General features: G+C 38.0%; 1 protein-coding gene across 1 annotated transcript in view; it reads left to right on the top strand.

Annotated features, from left to right (window-relative positions):
- Positions 1-19,659, top strand: part of REC114 (REC114 meiotic recombination protein) — a 97,770-nt gene that overhangs the window by 68,602 nt on the left and 9,509 nt on the right. Inside the window, 3 exon segments of the mRNA XM_089907023.1 lie at positions 9,051-9,134; positions 15,871-16,152; positions 16,310-16,318. Coding sequence (XP_089763149.1) covers positions 9,051-9,134; positions 15,871-16,152; positions 16,310-16,318 — 375 coding nt within the window.

Below are 19,659 nucleotides of genomic sequence, written 5' to 3'. Positions count from 1 at the left end.
AATGGTATCTCATTGTGATTTTAATTTACATTTCTCTGAGAATGAATGTTGAGTATCTTTTCATGTGTTTATTAGCCATTAATATATCCTCCTTTGTGAAATATCTCTTTTGCCTATTGAGTTGTCTGTCAGAGGTTTTTAAAAAATACATATTCTGAACATAAGACCTTTGTCTGATGTATGTACTGTGAACATTTTCTCCCAAACTGTGGCTTACTTTTTCATCTTCTTAACATCATCTTTGGAAGAGCTTAAAGATTTAAAATTTTCAGAAGTTCTCTTTATGAAATGTTTTCTTTATGGTTCATACTTTTTGTGTCCTGTATAAGAAATCTTTGCATACCCCAAGGTTGCCAAGATTCTCTGATTTTAGAAGTTTTATAGTTGTAGCTAGTGTGTTTAGGTCTATGATTTATTTTCAGTTAATTTTTGTATATGGTGTGAGGTAAGGGTCAAGGGTTTTTTTTTTCCCCCACATGAATAATTCAGTTGTCCCAGCACCATATGTTGAATACATTATACTTTCTTCATTGAATTATTGTAGCACTTTTATTGAAATCAATTGCCTATGTATGTGAGGGTCTGTTTCTATTATGTGACATGGATCTATATGCCTATTCTTATGCCAAAACCATACTATCTTGATTACCCTAATTTTATAATGGTCTTGAAACTGGTGGTATAAGTGTTCCAGTTCTGCCATTTTCAAGCTTATTTTGGTTATTCTAGGTCCTTTGCATTTCCGTATGAATTTTAGAGTCAGATCTGCAAATTTCTACGAGATTTTAATTGGGATGTCCTTAAATCTGTATGTCAACTTGGAGAGAATTAAATCTTAACAGTATCATAATCCAGTCCATGAATATGTATATCCCTCCCTTTGTTTAGGGCTCACTTCATTTGTTACCCTTTTATCAAGTATCACAGTCGTGCACGACCTGCTTTCCATTGTCTGACAACAGTTGTTTCCAGTAGTTTGTCCAGGTTTCTAGTTGTTGGTGACAGAAGTATAATTTTTGACCCTCTTATTCCTTCTTGGCCAGAAATGGCATCATAACTTTTGAACTCCTCAAATCTCCCCATAAAAATAGATGAAATAGGAATGCAAAGCCAAAGACCCATGGATAACATCTACAACAAAACTAGAAGACTAGGCATGTCTGTGACCCTCCAAATACCAGTGGGTGAGGCTAAATCACTGACAGCTGAAGACCTGTGTGATCTCATATCTGCACAGGAGGAAACAGGGAGGCAGCTGAGATGCTGATACCTTGAGATTACTAAAGGCATGTCAGAACTCACGAGTCCACTTGAAAAGGTTCTCACCAGCCAGAGAGAGACAATTTCAGGATCAGTGACTGCAGTGGATTGAAACAGCAAATATATTTAAATTTATGAGTTTCAAACGATAGTTCAGAAAAAGAAAACTCCTCATTGCCATCATTGGAGTGTACTACGGAACCACCTCATTATTTTGAAAGCTGGCAAATCAAAGAAGCAAGCATTTATCCTGCCTTTCCTATTTTTACCTAGGGTAACAAAGTACGATAGTTGATGAAGCAGTGTTTCTCTGTAGATGTATTTCAGCTCGTAAACGAAGAATGAATGAAAAAACTAACACAGGCAGTGATGATCAGTGGCTGCTAACTTCGCGAAAAAAGGACAAGAAGACACACCACCACATAGGAAGTAGGTACAAAATCTGGGGGGAAAAAATCAAACCTGAACTGACCAAGCTCCTTGATCTGATTACCAGTCTATAGGAATTACAAGAGAAAGAGGTACCTAGTAAAAAAAACAGTAAGGATACAATAACAAAATTTAGCGAGGATAACTCTACAGTAGGGGTCGGCAGAGTATGGCCCATGGAACAGATCTGACCCATTGCCTGTTTTTTTTGTGGCTTGTGAGCTAAGAATAGTTTCTACATTTTTAAATGGTTGGAAAAAAACTAAAAGAGTAATATTGTGCAAGATGTGAAAATTATATGAAAATTCAAATTCCAGTGTCCACAAATAAAGTTTTGTTGGAACACAGTCATGCTCATTTGCTTATGGCTGCTCTTGTGCTACAGGGGCGGGGTTGAGTGGTTGTAACAGAGACTATAGAGTCTGCAAAGGCTAAAATACTCACTCACTGGCCCTTTACAGTAAAAAAACAAAACAAAACAAAAACCTGCCAGTCCTTCATCTAGAGGACTAATGACCCAGTTTCTTCAACAGAAAAAAAAAAGGGGGGGGTGGGGAAGAGATGAAATGAAGAACCAGTAGTTTAAAAGAGACTTACGAGACATATTACTTGTCATAATATGTGGATCTTATTTGGCTCCCTATTCAAAAAAATGAAGCAACATAAAATAAAATCAGAAATGTGAACAGGCAAAGATATTTGATGATACTAAAGAATTGTGAAATAAGATTGGCTATATTATGAAAATTGTGACTGGAAGATGGATGCATGGTAGTTCATCATACTGTTTTACAGTTTTCTCTACCGTCATGTATGTTTGAAAATCTACATTGAAGAGTTAAAAATAAAAAATTATTTCAAAATAAAAGTTTCTTAAAAATCAAGTTCAGGGGTCATTTCCTCTGGGCCTTATAATCTAATGCCTCTTTCTGTGCTTCTGCAGAAACATGGAACTTGCCACATTGATTGTTACTGCTAAATGGTTTATTTGTTTGATTCCCCCAGACCATCAGTCCCTGAGTGTGGGGAACGTGTGTTATTTGACTTTGAGTCATAGAATCTGGCACATAACCTGGTATATATTAGATCCTCAATAAATATTTTTGGAACAGATTGTGACTTTTCACAGCATATTGTGATTTCTAGATGTTAAACATTCTAAAACATAGTAATCTTTATTTTCTTGCTCAGTTCTTGCTTTCATGGAGTTTGCAATAAAGTGGGAACTAGAAAAGGAGGGATAGAAAGACAGACGTGTACATAGATATTACAGTGCACAGGACCTCCCGACTGCTGAATTCAGTGCAGGCTTTTAGCCTTTATTTTTAACTCCATCCTGGGCATCACCTGACACTGTTGACCATTCTCTACTAGAAAGTCTCAGTCCTCTAAGCTTCCATACTCCTCTATCCTAGACATGATTTCTTGGTATTGGCTTCTATTCTTTTTGTCTGATAGTAAATTTGGTATTTCCTAGAGTAGTCCACTCTCTCTTTCTTCCTATCCTATACTATCAATTCCAAACCATTTTCCCACCCCAGTACCTCCAGGGCATGTGACAGACTCATCAGGTAACAGTGGCTTCTTAGGCAGTGATTTTTGGCCAGGTTGGGGAACAGAATCCCAGGCACTAGGGAGAGAAGCTCCTTCGGTGAGTGTGATTCATTCTCCCTTCCCCTTGGGCAGATTGCATGTCTTTTTTAACGCCTAGCGCAGTGGCCGGCCATAGGAGGAGCTTAGTGATGGTGAGTGTTTCAATGGCAGCAGGTACAGTGTGCTGTGGGAGCACAGAGCAGGCCACTTAACTGTCTGAGAAAGTTAGAAAAGGCAGCACAGAAGAGTCATCAGTTGAGCCAAACTGAATTCACCAGAAGGACAAGCCTTAAAGGAGATTCTAAGAGGTGGATTTTCAAAGATAAGGAGCTCAATTATTAAAATGTAGGAATATATGAAAGACAAGTGGTTAGGTACACAGAATTCTTTACTCAATCCCCAAGTATTAGGATTAAAAAGTTCTTTCTGAATCTTGAATAAGATGAGTATAAGTAGGGAATTCCCTGGTGGTCCAGTGGTTAGGACTCTGTGCTTTCACTGCTGAGGGCGTGGGTTTGATTCCTGGTCAGGGAGCTAAGATCCCTCAAGCCACATGGTGCAGCCAAAAAAAAAAAAAAAAAAAAAGTAAGGTGTTCTGCGTCATTGGACAGGTAATAAATTTGTGGATCTCATTGTTCCCAAGAAATGATATTGGCATGAAGTATTTTGTTAATTTTCATAAAGTTCCATTCACTCAAAACTTACTGAAACATGTTCAAGTGTCAAAGACTATAATAGGTGTTGTATGTTTAATGGTAAGCAAAACAAACATAGCCTCTGCCTGTTATATGGGGTTATAGTCTAGTGAAAAAATAGACATTAAGTAAATAATCACTACAGACACACATACAAACTGTGATAAATGCTATGAAAGAAAAAAGTACAGGGCTATGGGAAAGTGTAATAGTGTGTCCCAGTTGAGATTAGGGTGAAATGAACAGTGTTTAGAGGTTAATTAGGTAAAAAGTCAGAGGGGAAAGGCAGAGGGAAGAGATGTATGAAGTTCTAAAGAAAGATGATTTGGACAAATTGAAGAGGAGGAGCCATTAAGTGGCTCACCTCAGAGGCGTTGCTGGGGAGGAAGGCTGTACCCATTCCCGGCATAGCCACTGCAGAGTCCTGAACTGAGGGGCTGCTGGAGCTGACCTAGTAGCCTTTGCTGAATATTGTGACAGTTGCTGAGGATTCAGGGGGTAATAAGACACATTCTAGAACCTGCCTTGCCCTGCCTAGGGATTCTTATTCTTATCAGGGACAAAGAAATGTAACTAGTTACAATACAGCATGATAAGTACACTAAGATCCTGAGAGGGCATAGAATTCTGAGAGGTCAACCAGCTTTGCCTTGTGGGGAATGGTTGAGATACAGCAGGGTTTTCAAAGATCAGTGAAAAAGGAAGGCCATTTTAGGAACAAGCTATACAACGAAATCAAGGTGTGAGGAGCCGCCAGATGCAGCAGTGACAGTGTAAGTGGAGAGGATGGTGAGATGGAAAAGGCTGGGGATTGGATCTCTAGGACCTGGGGATTGATTGGTATTGAGGGAGAAGTGAGGAAAGGAGTCCACCAGGATACCAGGTTGATCACTTGGGGTGACTGGTGAATGATGCCGTTCACGGGGGTGGCAATGTGTGGGAATGGCAATGTGTGTGGGGAAGAACTGTCCCAATCTGGGCGAGTTTACATGGAGGGATCTGTGAGCTAGCCAAATGGAGATGTCTCATAAGACACAAAGTGGACTAGAGGTAGGAAGAGGTGAGGCCAGGCCAGGGCCAAGAACTGCTCATTTCTTTTCTAATAAACTTTTTATTCTAGAATAGCTTTGGATTTACAGAAAAGTTGTAAAGATGGTACAGAGTTCCCATAGACTTATCATTTATTTAGGTCCTGCTTTCACCTCTTCCTTGAGTTTATGCCATATTGGAATGGGAATCCTTGTTTGCCTAAATATTCCCACATGCATGCATATGGGGTTTAATGTGGTTCAAAAATCAAAACAATATAAAAAGATATATGGTAAAAAAATTTTACTTCAACCCCTGCCCCATCTGCACTGTTCATTCCCACTCCCTACAGATAACTGTTTTTATTAGTCTCTTGTGTACTAATCCTTCCAGTTTTTAAAATGTAAATACAAGCAAATAATAAGAATATACATTGTATGTTCTCTCCCTTTCTTATACAAAGGTACCACATCATGGACATTGTTCTGCAGCTTGCTTTTCTGCTGAACAGTATATCTTACAGATCAATACATATAGACCTGCACTGTCCGGGAAGGGAGCTACAGGCCGTATGTGGCTACTGAGCACTTGAAATATGGTTGATGCAACTGAAAAACAGAATTAAAAAAAATTTTTTTAAACATCTTTATTGGAGTATAATTGTTTTACAATGGTGTGTTAGTTTCTGCTTTATAACAAAGTGAATCAGCTATAAATATACATATATCCCCATATCCCCTCCCTCTTGCATCTCCCTCCCTCCCACCCTCCCTATCCCACCCCTCTAGGTGGTCACAGAGCACCAAGCTGATCTCCCTGTGCTATGTGGCTGCTTCCCACTAGCTATCTATTTTACATTTGGTAGTGTATATATGTCCATGCCACTCTCTCACTTCGTCCCAGCTTACCCTTCCCCCTCCCCGTGTCCTCAAGTCCATTCTCAATGTCTGCATCTTTATTCCTGTCCTGCCCCTAGGTTTTTTTTTTTTAGATTCCATATATATGTGTTAGCATACGGTATTTGTTTTTCTCTTTCTGATTTACTTCACTCTGTATGACAGACTCTAGGTCCATCCACCTCACTACAGATAACTCAGTTTTGTTTCTTTTCATGGCTGAGTAATATTCCACTGTATATATGTGCCACATCTTCTTTATCCATTCATCTGTCAGTGGACACTTAGGTTGCTTCCATGTCCTGGCTATTGTAAATAGAGCTGCAGTGAACATTGTGGTACATGACTCTTTTTGAATTATGGTTTTCTCAGGGTATATGCCCAGTAGTGGGATTGCTGGGTCGTATGGTAGTTCTATTTTTAGTTTTTTAAGGAACCTCCGTACTGTTCTCCATAGTGGCTGTATCAATTTACATTCCCACCAACAGTGCAGGAGGGTTCCCTTTTCTCCACACCCTCTCCAGCATTTATTGTTTGTAGATTTTTTGATGATGGCCATTCTGACTGGTGTGAGGTGATACCTCATTGTCGTTTTGATTTGCATTTCTCTGTTGATTAGTGATGTTGAGCATCCTTTCATGTGTTTGTTGGCAATCTGTATATCTTCTTTGGAGAAATGTCTATTTAGGTCTTCTGCCTGTTTTTGGATTGGGTTGTTGTTTTGATATTGAGCTGCATGAGCTGCTTGTAAATTTTGGAGATTAATACTTTGTCAGTTGCTTCGTTTGCAAATATTTTCTCCCATTCTGAGGGTTGTCTTTTCGTCTTGTTTATGGTTTCCTTTGCTGTGCAAAAGCTTTGAAGTTTTGTTAGGTCCCATTTGTTTTTATTTCCATTTCTCTACGAGGTGGGTCAAAAAGGATCTTGCTGTGATTTATGTCATAGAGTGTTCTGCCTATGTTTTCCTCTAAGAGTTTGATAGTGTCTGGTCTTACATTTAGGTCTTTAATCCATTTTGAGTTTATTTTTGTGTATGGTGTTAGGGAGTGTTCTAATTTCATTCTTTTACATGTAGCTGTCCAGGTTTCCCAGCACCACTTATTGAAGAGGCTGTCTTTTCTCCATTGTATATTCTTGCCTCCTTTGTCAAAAATAAGGTGACCATAGGTGCATGGGTTTATCTCTGGGCTTTCTATCCTGTTCCATTGATCTATATTTCTATTTTTGAGCCAGTACCATACTGTTGATTACTGTAGCTTTGTAGTATAGTCTGAAGTCTGGGAGCCAAAAACAGAATTTTAAATTTTATTTAATTTACATTTAGGTTTATAAATGGAAGCACTGTAAAATATTTTCCCATTAAACTCAACTCTGTTGTTTTGGTAGGATTGCATTTCACTTTAACCATTTAAAATACAGCATCTAAATTGAAATGTGGTATAGTGTGAATGGTGCACTGAATTTCAAAGACTTAGTACAAAAAAAACTATCTTAATAATGTTTTACAATGTTTGCATGTTGAAATAATAATGTTTTTGATATATTAAGTAGTAAAATTTTACCAATTTCTTTTTGCTTTTAAAATGTGGCTACTATTAAAATCACACATGTGGCTCAAACTGTAATTTCTACTGGACATCACTGATACAGAGCTGTTATTTTTTTACAGTTGTATAGTATTCCATTGCATAGAGTATCATACTTTATTTAACCAGTCCCCTGTTGATGTATACTTGTTTCCAATCTTTTACCATTAAAAATACAGAAATGCTTAACCTTGTCCGTGCATCACTTCATATGTGTGCAGGTTGATCTGTGAAGTGAATCTCCCATATTGAGGTTGCTGGGTTAAAGAGTAAAAGCATTCATAATTTTGATACCACTATATTGTCCTCCATACGAGTTGTACCAGTTTGCACTCCTACTAGCAATGTGTGTATGTGCACTAGTTTCCCCACATACTGCCATTTTAAACCGCAGAATCTACATGTTGGGGATGTAATAAGGAACATGTTTCTTTTTGCTAATTCTGAGAGTTTTAAGAAGAAATCACAAATGGTTTGCCTAATTTATTTTTTCATTAAACCTCCTATTGATGATAAAACTTTTAGAATCACCATTTTAGAATGGACTCTTTTTTTCCTTTTGTTACTGAAAAATGTGAAAGAATTAACCCAGTTTTCCTGGACTACAAATTTCTTTGGAAGTTGTAGCTTTTGTCATATTCAGATCTAGGAAGAGAGACTTTGTGAGAGTTCAAAAAACTTTTTGTTTTTTAAAGAGATGTAGACTTCTCACATCCCTCCAGCAGCCTCCGCTGGCTGTGGTGGACTAACAGTACAAGGCAGATGCAGTTGCATGGTTTTGCATACTGTCCGTTTATCAGTTCCCTGGATGAGTTCTACTGAATTGTAAACACATTCTAACTTAATGGGCTGCGTAACTGAGGAAATCTACTGACAGCGTAACTGAGCTTATAAGTAGCCATAATCATTAGACAGTCCACTCCATTTACTTTATTAGTAAACTACAGAAAAAGTTTATCTTTACACCTTTAGGATCCAGCAGTTGTCCCTCTTTTGAGACTTGTGTGCCCTCTACTGCCCTCTTTGCCTTTTTGTTTTTTCAGATTGAAATGAAGAACTAAGCATTCAGCATCCAAAACCAAATTGCTTCAAGTTTTCCATTCATAGGAATCTGAAAATAAGATTCTCATGAAATCTCACTATATAGTTGGGGATATGGCAGATAACTTAATAAATGAGTATAATGGAAACTCTTGGCTTCCAGAGATTATAAACTCACATTTTGGCAAATTCTAGAGGCATAGAAATGTATCTTATAGCAAATATGACTATGGGCATTTACTATCTTTAATAGTTTATTGATTTTCAATATGAAAAGGTTAAGAAAAGGAATAAAAGCTGAGACTATTAATGTTGATAGTGATGTAGGAAGAACACTAAGGACACTGGGACTCACTGGAAGGGTCATCTTTGGTAATTGTTAATATTGAGTCATTTCTATTGTGCTTAAGTTACAGAATAAATAAATAGACAACTTTCTAATAGGAAGAAGCTGCACCACAGCTATTCTTCGTGTCCCTTTTTGCTTCTGTTGCTAATTTTGTTTAATTATTTTGTTTCAGGAAGGGTTTTCACTCGTTGGTAGCAAGAACTGGTTGAAGATTGTAAGACGCATGGATTGTCTGTTGTTTGGAACAACGATAAAGGCAAGATGCTTTGTGGCCAACTGTTTTTTGGTGGTTTTTTTTGTTTTTGCGGTACGCGGGCCTCTCACTGTTGTGGCCTCTCCCCTTGCGGAGCACAGGCTCCGGACGCGCAGGCTCAGCGGCCATGGCTCACGGGCCTAGCTGCTCCGCGGCATGTGGGATCTTCCCAGACCGGGGCACGAACCTGTGTCCCCTGCATCGGCAAGCGGACTCAACCACCGCGCCACCAGGGAAGCCCATGGCCAACTGTTTATAAGCAACTGATCATACCCTTCTTATCTGCTAAGTGTGTATGGGAGTGGGTGCAGGAGCTTCTCTTTGCAGGTGAAATGGTACTGGGAAGAACACATTTAAGAAAAGTTTGCATTATGAGCAAAACATGAAACAAGGAGTGTTAAGAGGCAGAAGCATTGTTAGTAAGAGGATGTTGCTGAAGAGCCAGGGCTTTGATTGATCTTTCAGTACCTGTCTGACAGAGCTGTGCAACCATTTTCCATCCCCCAGCACAAAATGGGAGGAGGTGGACTTACATCATTGTTTGCCTTGCTATTTAGATGTTTAAAAGGTGTGCATTTTCAAATACTTCACTAAATATGTCTTTTCATTTTTTCTCTTTAATACTAAATAATAAAATTCCCTTTTATTTGCTTCCTAGCTGTATTAAACGTAAAGAATGATCCTCATCAAAGCAACATGAAGACTAATCACCTGGATTCTTTTCTTTCAGAAATAACTATAAAAACCAATCTGTTAACATTCACTGACTAGATAATATTGAAATTTAGGTAAAAGATCATAATTTTTAATGGGCTCATAGACTGAGAGTTGAAAGAGGTCTTCAAGAGCATCTAATAGGAGGGTCTTTATCAGTCCCTCCAAAGGATGCTCAGAGAATTCAGAAGGTCCATGAACTCCATGGATTTTCACTGACTTTTTAAAAAAATTATTAATTAATTTATTTTTGACTGCATTGGGTCTTCGCTGCTGCACGTGGGGGCCACTCTTGGTTACGGCACACGGACTTCTCATCGCAGTGGCTTCTCTTGTTGCGGAGCACGGGCTCTAGGCCCACGGCTTCAGTAGATACGGCACGCCGCGGGCTCTGTAGCTGTGGTGCATGGGCTTAGTTGCTCCGCAGCATGTGGGATCTTCCCGGACCAGGGTTCAAACCTGTGTCCCCTGCATTGGCAGGCGGATTCCCAGCCACTGCGCCACCAGGGAAGTCCCTTCATGGACTTTTAACTGAAATATATCATTTCCTTCAATTATGAATGTTGACATCAGACCACATTTGCACCAGTAGAAATCACATATCTTCATATCACGTTTCAGTTGTTTAAGATATCTTAAATGTCATTTATGCTCATCACTACCCCAGTATTATGGTGGTTGTTAGTCCTGCTGCTAGATCTTTTTATTGAGTACATTAATAAGGAAGCATGTGTATTATTAGTTTACAAATTAGTGTTTTAATATTGTAATGAATTATTTCAGTATATTTGGTTTCTTTTGTACTCTTATATATTTTATGTGATTAAAAACATTGTTCTGAGAAGGGTCCTCTGGCTTCACCAGACTGCCGAAGGGGTCTGGAGCACATACTCAAAACATTCAGGAGCCCCTGTTTTCATTTTACATGTGAGGAAACTGAATTCAACATAAGCCAGTAGCTGTCAGAAAACTGGGCCACCTATTGGTCTTCTGACTTCCAGCCCAGGACTGTGTCATGCTGCATGAATGTAGGTGTCTTACAAAGTTACACCATGCCATATGTCTGATATTTGAGTTGTAATTTTTTCCTGATTATGTTAAATTTTTAAATTAAAGAGAAAAATAAAAAATAATTTGATCACTCAAAAATAATAATTAACATTTTGAAGTGTTTACTAGGCATATATATTGTATCCATTAGGATAGTGTTCAGATGCATGTGACAGAAAATCCACATATAATGGCCCCCCAAAATAGGGGGTTATTTTTTTGACTATATATGAAATCCAGAAGCAGGCAGTAGCTAGCAATTGGCTCAGCAACTCCACCCTGCTGAGGTCAACACCTTTGCAATTCCCTTGGCCTCTCCCTCACATTTTCAAAATGGCTACTACAGCTCTGTTATATTTCCATTCATAGGAGACCAGCTTCATCTGTTCCTTTTGTAAGGAAAGCATAAACTTTCCTGTAAGGCTCTCCACCTCCCACAACCCCTGACAGATGCCTGCTTCTGTCTCATGGACCAGAACAGTGTACTGTGGCCATCCCAATCTGCCAAGATTAGCAAATGAGTGTTTGGCTTTTCCAGCCTCTGGTGTGGATTGGCTCATGGCAAATGAACAGTGTCTGCCATATAGATAATTTATAAATTTGGGATTGTGGTACACAGAGTGCTTTGTATTCTTCTTTTCTCATGTAACATTATATCTGGAACATTATACCAAGTCATTTCTTAAGTCTTTGAAAACATGATTTTCCATGACTACCTAGTATTTTTACTGTTTGGATGCACCATGAATCAGTTAAGTAATTCCTGATTTTTCACTACTGTAAAAATGTTTTGATTTTCTTAAGGATTTATTTACAGGGTTCTTGAGATAGAAGTACTAAAAGTATGAATGTTTATTTTGTAAATGTGCCTTCCAGATAGGTTGTCCCTGTTTCTGCAGCACTAATGATATGTAAAAATGCTCATTTATCCACATCCTCTCCAACTGGATGATATAATTTAAATTTAAAAATAAGTTTCCAATTTGATAAGCAAAAATGAGCATCTTCGTTTAATTTGCATTTCTTTGGTAACTAATGGGAATGAATATTTTTTGTGTTTCTTAGCCATCTGTATTTCTTCTGTGAATCACCTGTCTACTGCTTTTGCCTAATTTTCATCTTCAAAATCTTTACTCTATATATAGAGATTACATATAAAATGCATGTATAGATGCTATATAGAAAAAAATGTATTTTGTGTAGTTATATAATTTTATATGTGATATTTGTATATATATCATATACAGATTTTTAAATATTTAAGTTTAGGATCCTTTTGTTATTGTGAATGGTATTCTTTATCCCAAACATATTTCTAGCTGCTATTACTAGATTTTTTCTGAATTATTTTAAATTTAACTTCCTAACTAAACTTTTATTAGCTCTGATAATTTAATTTTTAGGAAAGTAATTTTATAATCTGCAAACAATGGTAATTTACTTCCCATAGTTTGTACTTACTACTTTTCTCACCTTACTGAATTATCTAGACCTTCCAGAACACTGTAATTAGACAATTATACAGCCATCCTTGACATCTTACTGACTTGAATGGGAACCAGTATTTAGACATTAAGAATATTTCTGTCTGTTGATTGGATATTCTTTACCATGTTAGGGAGATAGTCTTTCAGATATAGTTTATTTACTAATACTTTTATCAGGATTACAAATTAAATTTTAACACCTATCAAGATCATGATTTGTTTCATTTTTTTTTAATCCTTTGATCTATTGATATATTAATACTGAGCCAACAGATTCTTCTTTTTGCCTTACCTGGCAAAGGGTACACAACTTTAGTGCTTCTTGCCTTGGATAACTTTTAGTTAACCAAGTATTACATAACAAATATTCTTGTTTAAATTGACAAATAGAAGTATTTTGAAATAAAACTTTCATTCCTTTGACAGAAATTTAAAACTTAAATTCAGGGGGCAATAAAGATTATATTTCTTTTCTCTCTGGCCAAAATAAGTAGATTGTATAAGATCTGCCTACTTGTAAGGTGGGCTTCCTTTTTTGCAGTAATTGTAATCAAAATGGTCTTGGCTGATTGGCTAACATATCTGAAGAGACTTTGGTTCAAAGGAGTAACCCTAAACCGCTGTCCTCACCTCCAGTAACTCACTGAAGAATTTTTTTCATGGTTTTGTCTAGCTTCAGCCTTGAGTATCACCTCTTTGTTTCAAAGCAAAGGATCAAAGAAAATGTTTTTCCCTTCTCTGGTGAAGTCCATATACCCCCAATCCCAATTTCTACATAGAGGAATTCACTTCTAGTGGTGGGGAAAACTGCTCCAGTGGGCTCCTAGTGGTGATGGGAAATTTCTTATACATCTGGGTGATGAATCTAAAACCAGCAGGAAAACATGCCTATGTTTGTGAGGATTTTCATGTCTCCTTGGCTGTCTTCCTACATGGTGGTAACTGGGCCCTGCGTCTTCCTGCGTGCTATACCCTGTAACATTAGCTGTCTGCATGGAGATGCCATTCACACTTGTGAGTCAGCATTTAATTGGCCCAGTGCTTCCCAGATTTCTTGTATGTACGTGAAGATAAATGTACAGAGACAGGCACTTACCCTTGACTTGTTTCCTCAAGGAGTTTTCTATTAGTTGTAAGAACTTGAAATTAAGTGTTTTGAAGCAGAGTGGGAACAACTTAAAATATAGTAATTTGGGGAATTCGCTGGTGGTTCAGGGGTTGGGACTCCATGCTTTCACTGCCAAGGGCCCGGGTTTAATCCCTGGTAGGGGAACTGAGATCCCACAAGTCGTGTGGCGTGGCCAATGTGTGTGTGTGTGTATAATTTTGAGCTAATCTCCATAGATGATAGACACTGGAGACTGTTTATTTGGGACAGTTCATGGCTGTTAGTATATACTTGAAAAACTTTCATTTCACAACAAGGAGCTCTTTCTGACTTTTAATTATGGTATAAAAATAAATCTCATCAAGATTTTCAACCTAGGAGTCCTTTTTGTTAACCATGTGGCAGGTTTTCTATTGTGACACTAAGGATGTGGGATGAAGATATCTCATTTTCAGATTTTTCCTGATGTACCTTGGCTTTATCTTGGGTCCACATGTATTGAAGTGGTATTTCTGGTTTCTGATGATAAGCTCAAATTCTGTCCGAGAATTTTACAGAAGCAAACATGGAGCAAAACATCAGTTAGGCTATCAGACATAAAACCTTCCCTGTCATTTCTTGGAACTACATTTCAAAGAAACCCTTAACTGTCTGAACTCATTCTTAATGTACACTCACATATATATGTATATAGATACCTCTAGACAAGTGGTCTGAGATTTCTGCTCTTATATACTTAATAATTGTGTTTCTACATATAGCTTTCATCTAGCTATGAGGCATAATTTTTTATGTGATTATTTCTGAAAAGGTTAGGTAATTACAGAATCATCATGGAAATAGCTAATATAAAGGTATTTCATATAGATGTACCCAGGTACAGTCTAAACTAGGGTGAGCTGGAAACAACTAATTAATTGTAAACAAGAAAGCTCAGTTTCACAGAAGACTAATAGAATTACCAAAAACTGAATGTAGAGTTCTCTTATCAGTTCTTTCCCCTTCCTTAAGGAAAGTTAGCTTTCAGAGACTCTTGATAATTTGGGGATTATTCATCCAAGAGAAAAATGGCTGAGGAAATGAATAGGCAATACACAAAAGAAAAAATACGAATGACTAATACACATAAGAAAAATATTCATATTTTTTCATTGTTGGAGGGGGCAGTGATAATGGATTACTTTTATACTCAGGAGAAAAAAATTAAATGTATTAAAAAATGAAGAGAACCCAACAGAGGCAGTAAAGGGGGAGTGTTGTCTATTCTTCTAGACATGATACCTTACCACTACTTAGCCATGCCAAGTTTTCTATATCCTAAAGATGTGGCTTTGCTTGATGGCTTTATCTAAAAATTTAAATAGGGTAAACTGTGAACAGGAAAATCAAGGATTTTTCACTTATAGGAACTTTCAGGATTTTGTTAACTGTGGTTAGAAACATTTTCCAGTTAGCAGTGTGACTTGTGTATTTAATAAATGAAAAATGCTGTTACTATGTTAGCATCTGAATTTCTTCACAGAAGAAATTGAACAAAGGTACACAATACATACCACCCATTTGGGGTGGCTTTTGTGTAAGCTGAGTCCTCTAAAACTAGGCAGGATATCAGACTATAAAAAGGAAACTACTTCTATTAAAATAATGGGTTTATTGTTGTTATTGTTACAATTTAGTTCTATTTTTAAACTTACAATTAAATAAATTTGATGTAGTTGCCACTTCTAAAAATTTTAATTGCATCTCTCCCATATTTGTGGACTTGCCAGGGGATGTAACTCATACAGCAAATTAAAGGCAACATGTGATTCATTTGTCTGTGTGATTTGTACGTTAAGTCTGGCCTCTTTAAGGATAAAGGGCACTACAGATTATTAATATGAGATACATTAGCTCTCAGCATTTGCCTGCCCCTTATCCCGTTTTGTTTTTCAAGTTCTCTGGCTTGTTTAATGTGTATCTACCTGGTTAGCAATTTTATATACTCAGGTTTGGAAAACTTTGTTGAGCCAGGACTATTAGCTTCACTGATTTTCCACCTGAGGAATTAGATGGTATGAAACCTTTGTTCCAAAGTAAGACAAAACATTGATATTTTACTGCAGTCAGTATAGTGACCTTCCTGGTCTTTATGATATGGGCTTTTCCATTTTTGCTGATGTCTGCCAGCTCCTTGAGGGAAATGAGTTTAGTATGAGGAACAGCTCCCAAAAGGGAGAAGAAAACTAACGGCTTTTCTATACCCACATCAACAATCTAGGGCAACTACTCCCTTATTCATACCTCTTCCCCTTCAAACAAAGGGAAGACCTCACGGTAAATAACAGTAAAGTGATAGGACACGAGGGTCACTGAGGATATCTTCTGATTTGTCACACAGAACAAGAGTCGTATGTTCCGGGTGCAGTTTAGTGGAGGCTCAAAGGAGCAGGCGCTGGAACACTGCTGCAGCTGCGTGCAGAACCTGGCCCAGTACCTCACTGTCCAGGTGCCTGACGGAATCAGCCAGGAGCTCAGGCCAAGTCCTAGCCCACTGTGGACAGGTGAAAGCCAACGGAAGGGCTGTGCGCAGAGCATCCCACCACAGCATGATGTAAGTAGGCGAGGGTGTGGCTGTACGAGAAACCTGACAAGTTAACGCTCTATGGGGGCCGAAATCACAGTGGAATTTGCTGAGTCCGCCAGGTTTGTAAGTTAAGGATATCTAATGTTGAGTGACTTATTTTTATTGATGTATAATTAACTTATAGTATTAGTTTCAGGTGTACAGTATAGTGATGATAGTTTTATACATTACAAAATGATCACAGTAAGTCTAGTTACCATCTGTCACCATACAAAGTTATTAAAATATTATTGACTATATTCCCTATGCTGACATTAGGTCCGTGACTCATAACTGGAAGTTTGTGCCTCTTAATCCCTTTCACTTAGTTTGCCCATCGCCCCCCACTCTGCAACCACATTTGTTCTCTGTATTGATGAGTCTGTTTCATTTGTTCCTTTGCTTTGTTTTTTAGATTCCACATATTTTAGTGTGTATATATACCTCATTTGTGTATATATTCCGTTGTGTGTGTGTGTGTGTGTGTATACATATACACACAGACCTCATCTTACCCAGTCTAATTTATTGATGTACACATAGGTTGCTTCTGTATCTTGGCTACTGTAAATAATGCTGCACTGAACACAGGGGTGCATATATCTTTTATTAGTGTTTTTGTTTGCTTCGGATAAATACGCAGAGTGGAATTACTAGATCATATGGTAGTTCAATTTTTAATTTTTTGAGGAACTACCATACTGTTTTGCATAGTAGCTACCAATTTACATTCCCACCACCTGTGCATGAGTTCCTTTTTCTCCACATCCTCACTGACACTTATTATTTCTTGTCTTTTTGATGACAGCCATTCTGACAGTTGTGAGGTAATATCTTGTGGTTCGATTGCATTTCCCTGATGATGAGTGACGTTGAGCATCTTTCCATGCACCTCAGGCAAGGGCAACAAAAGCAAAAATAAATAAATGGGACTGCATCCAACTAAAAAAAAGCTTTGCACAGGGAAGGAAATCCTCACCAGAACAAAAGGGCAACCTATTGAATGGGAGAAGGTATTTGCAAATGATACATCCAATAAAGGGTTAATATCCAAAATTACAAGAACTCATACAACTCAGTATCAAAAAAGACCCAAACAATCTCATTAAAAAATGGGCAGAGGACCTGAATAGACGTTTTTTTCCAAAGAAGACACAGTGATTTTTTTTTTTTTTTTTTAAATTTAAGGTTGAGTCTCACTGTAGCTACCTGTAATACTAGGAATTAGATTAGCTGGGAGCCCCAGGTGTATTATGGGTGTCACTATAGAACAGTGGTTCTCAAAGCATGATCCACGGACCCTTCCCTGAGACCTTTTCCAGGGTCCACAAAGTCCACAGTATTTCTGTAATAATATTAAGATGTTATCTGCCCTTTTGCTATATGGATATTTGTGTTAATGGGACAAAAGCATTGTGAGCTTTTGTGAGCTGTCACCTTAGCACAGATCAAGGCAGTGGCATCCAACTGTACGCAGTCAGGCTTTTCACTGGTCACTGAAGTAAGAACCAACTAACAAAACCATCTGTATTCTGACGCACGATGGCTTTCTCCTGGAAAGCACCTGTATGAATGCACTGGGTGCTGAACCAGTGCATTTCTTCATGGAACACTGTATTACTTGAACAACGGACAGACTCTGGTTATTCAGATTTGGGTGTTTGGTGACATTTTCTCGAATGAAGTGAGCCTGTCATTTTAAGAAAACAACTGATAAGCTGTTCGAGTGAAAATTAGAATCCTGGAAAACTTGTATCTGCCACTTGAGCTTCACAGCTTCCTAACCCAGAAGACCTTCCTGATGGTACTACTAATGAACGTGATTTTTAAAATAAGTAAGTGCAAAATGTTTCAATATTTGGGAGATCTGTATAGTCCAGCGAACCAGTATTTTTCAAGTGACGAATATATGATGCTACAAAATCATGCATGGATGAAGGACCCAAAGTGCAAAATAGGGACTTCCCTGGTGGTGCAGTGGTTAAGAATACACCTGCCGATGCAGGGGACGTGGGTTCGATCCCAGGAAGATGCCACCTGCCACGGAGCAGCTAAGCCCGTGCACCACAACTACTGAGCCGCGCACCGCAACTACTGACCCCACGTGCTGTAACTACTGAGCCTGAGCCCGCACGCTCTAGGGCCTATGTGCTGCAACTACTGAGCGTGCATGCTGCGACTGCTGAAGCCCACGCACCTAGAGCCTGTGCTCCACATCAAGAGAAGCCACCACAATGTGAAGCCCACGTGCTGCAATGAAGAGTAGCCCCTGCTCGCTGCAACCAGAGAAAGCCTGCACGTAGCAACAAAGACACAATGCAGCCAAAAAGAAATTTAAAAAAAAGTAAAAAGATCACAAATTTTTCAAAGTGCAAAACAGACTAATGGATTCTGTTTATTTACTTTTGTACCCCTTAATCTCTCTCACCTATTTCACTCGTTCTCCTTCCCCATCTCCTCAAAAAATACCTAGAGACAAATGACAGTGAAAACACGACGATCCAAAACCTATGGGATGCAGCAAAACCAGTTCTAAGAGGGAAGTTTATAGCTATACAAGCCTACCTCAAGAAACAAGAAAAATCTCAAATAATCTAACCTTACACCTAAAGGAACTAGAGGAAGAAGAACAAAACCCAAAGTTAGCAGAAGGAAAGAAATCATAAAGATCAGAGCAGAAATAAATGAAATAAAAACAAAGAAAACAATAGCAAAGATCAATAAAACTAAAAGCTGGTTCTTTGAGAAGATAAACAAAATTGATAAACCACTAGCCAGACTCATCAAGAAAAAGAGGGAGAGGACTCAAATCAATAAAATTAGAAATGAAAAAGGAGAAGTTACAACAGACACCGCAGAAATACAAAGCATCATAAGAGACTACTACAAGCAACTCTATGCCAATAAAATGGACAACCTGGAAGAAATGGACAACCTGGAAGAAATGGACAAATTCTTAGAAAGGTATAACCTTCCAAGACTGAGCCAGGAAGAAATAGAAAATATGAACAGACCAATCACAAGTAATGAAATTGAAACTGTGATTAAAAATCTTCCAACAAACAAAAGTCCAGGACCAGATGGCTTCACAGGTGAATTCTGTCATTTAGAAAAGAGCTAACACCCATCCTTCTCAAACTCTTCCAAAAAATTGCGGAGGAAGGAACACTCCCAAACTCATTCTATGAGGCCACCATCACCCTGATACCAAAACCAGATGATACCAAAACCAGACAAAGATACTACAAAAAAAGAAAATTACAGACCAATATCACTGATGAATAGAGATGCAAAAATCCTCAACAAAATACTAGCAAACAGAATCCAACAACACATTAAAAGGATCATACACCATGATCAAGTGGGATTTATCCCAGGGATACAAGGGTTCTTCAGTATAGGCAAATCAATCAATGTGATAAACCATATTAACAAATTGAAGAATAAAAACCATATGATCATCTCAATAGATGCAGAAAAAGCTTTTGACAAAATTCAACACCCATTTATGATAAAAACTCTCCAGAAAGTGGGCATACAGGGAAGGTACCTCAACATAATGAA

This window comes from Delphinapterus leucas, chromosome 2 (genome assembly GCF_059928025.1).
Source record: "Delphinapterus leucas isolate spDelLeu-1000000601 "Yukka" chromosome 2, BTC_Dleu_Yukka2, whole genome shotgun sequence".
In the NCBI taxonomy this organism is placed as follows: Eukaryota; Metazoa; Chordata; class Mammalia; order Artiodactyla; family Monodontidae; genus Delphinapterus; species Delphinapterus leucas.
Note: the sequence above shows the minus strand (reverse complement) of the source record. Positions and strands in the feature narration are given on the sequence as shown.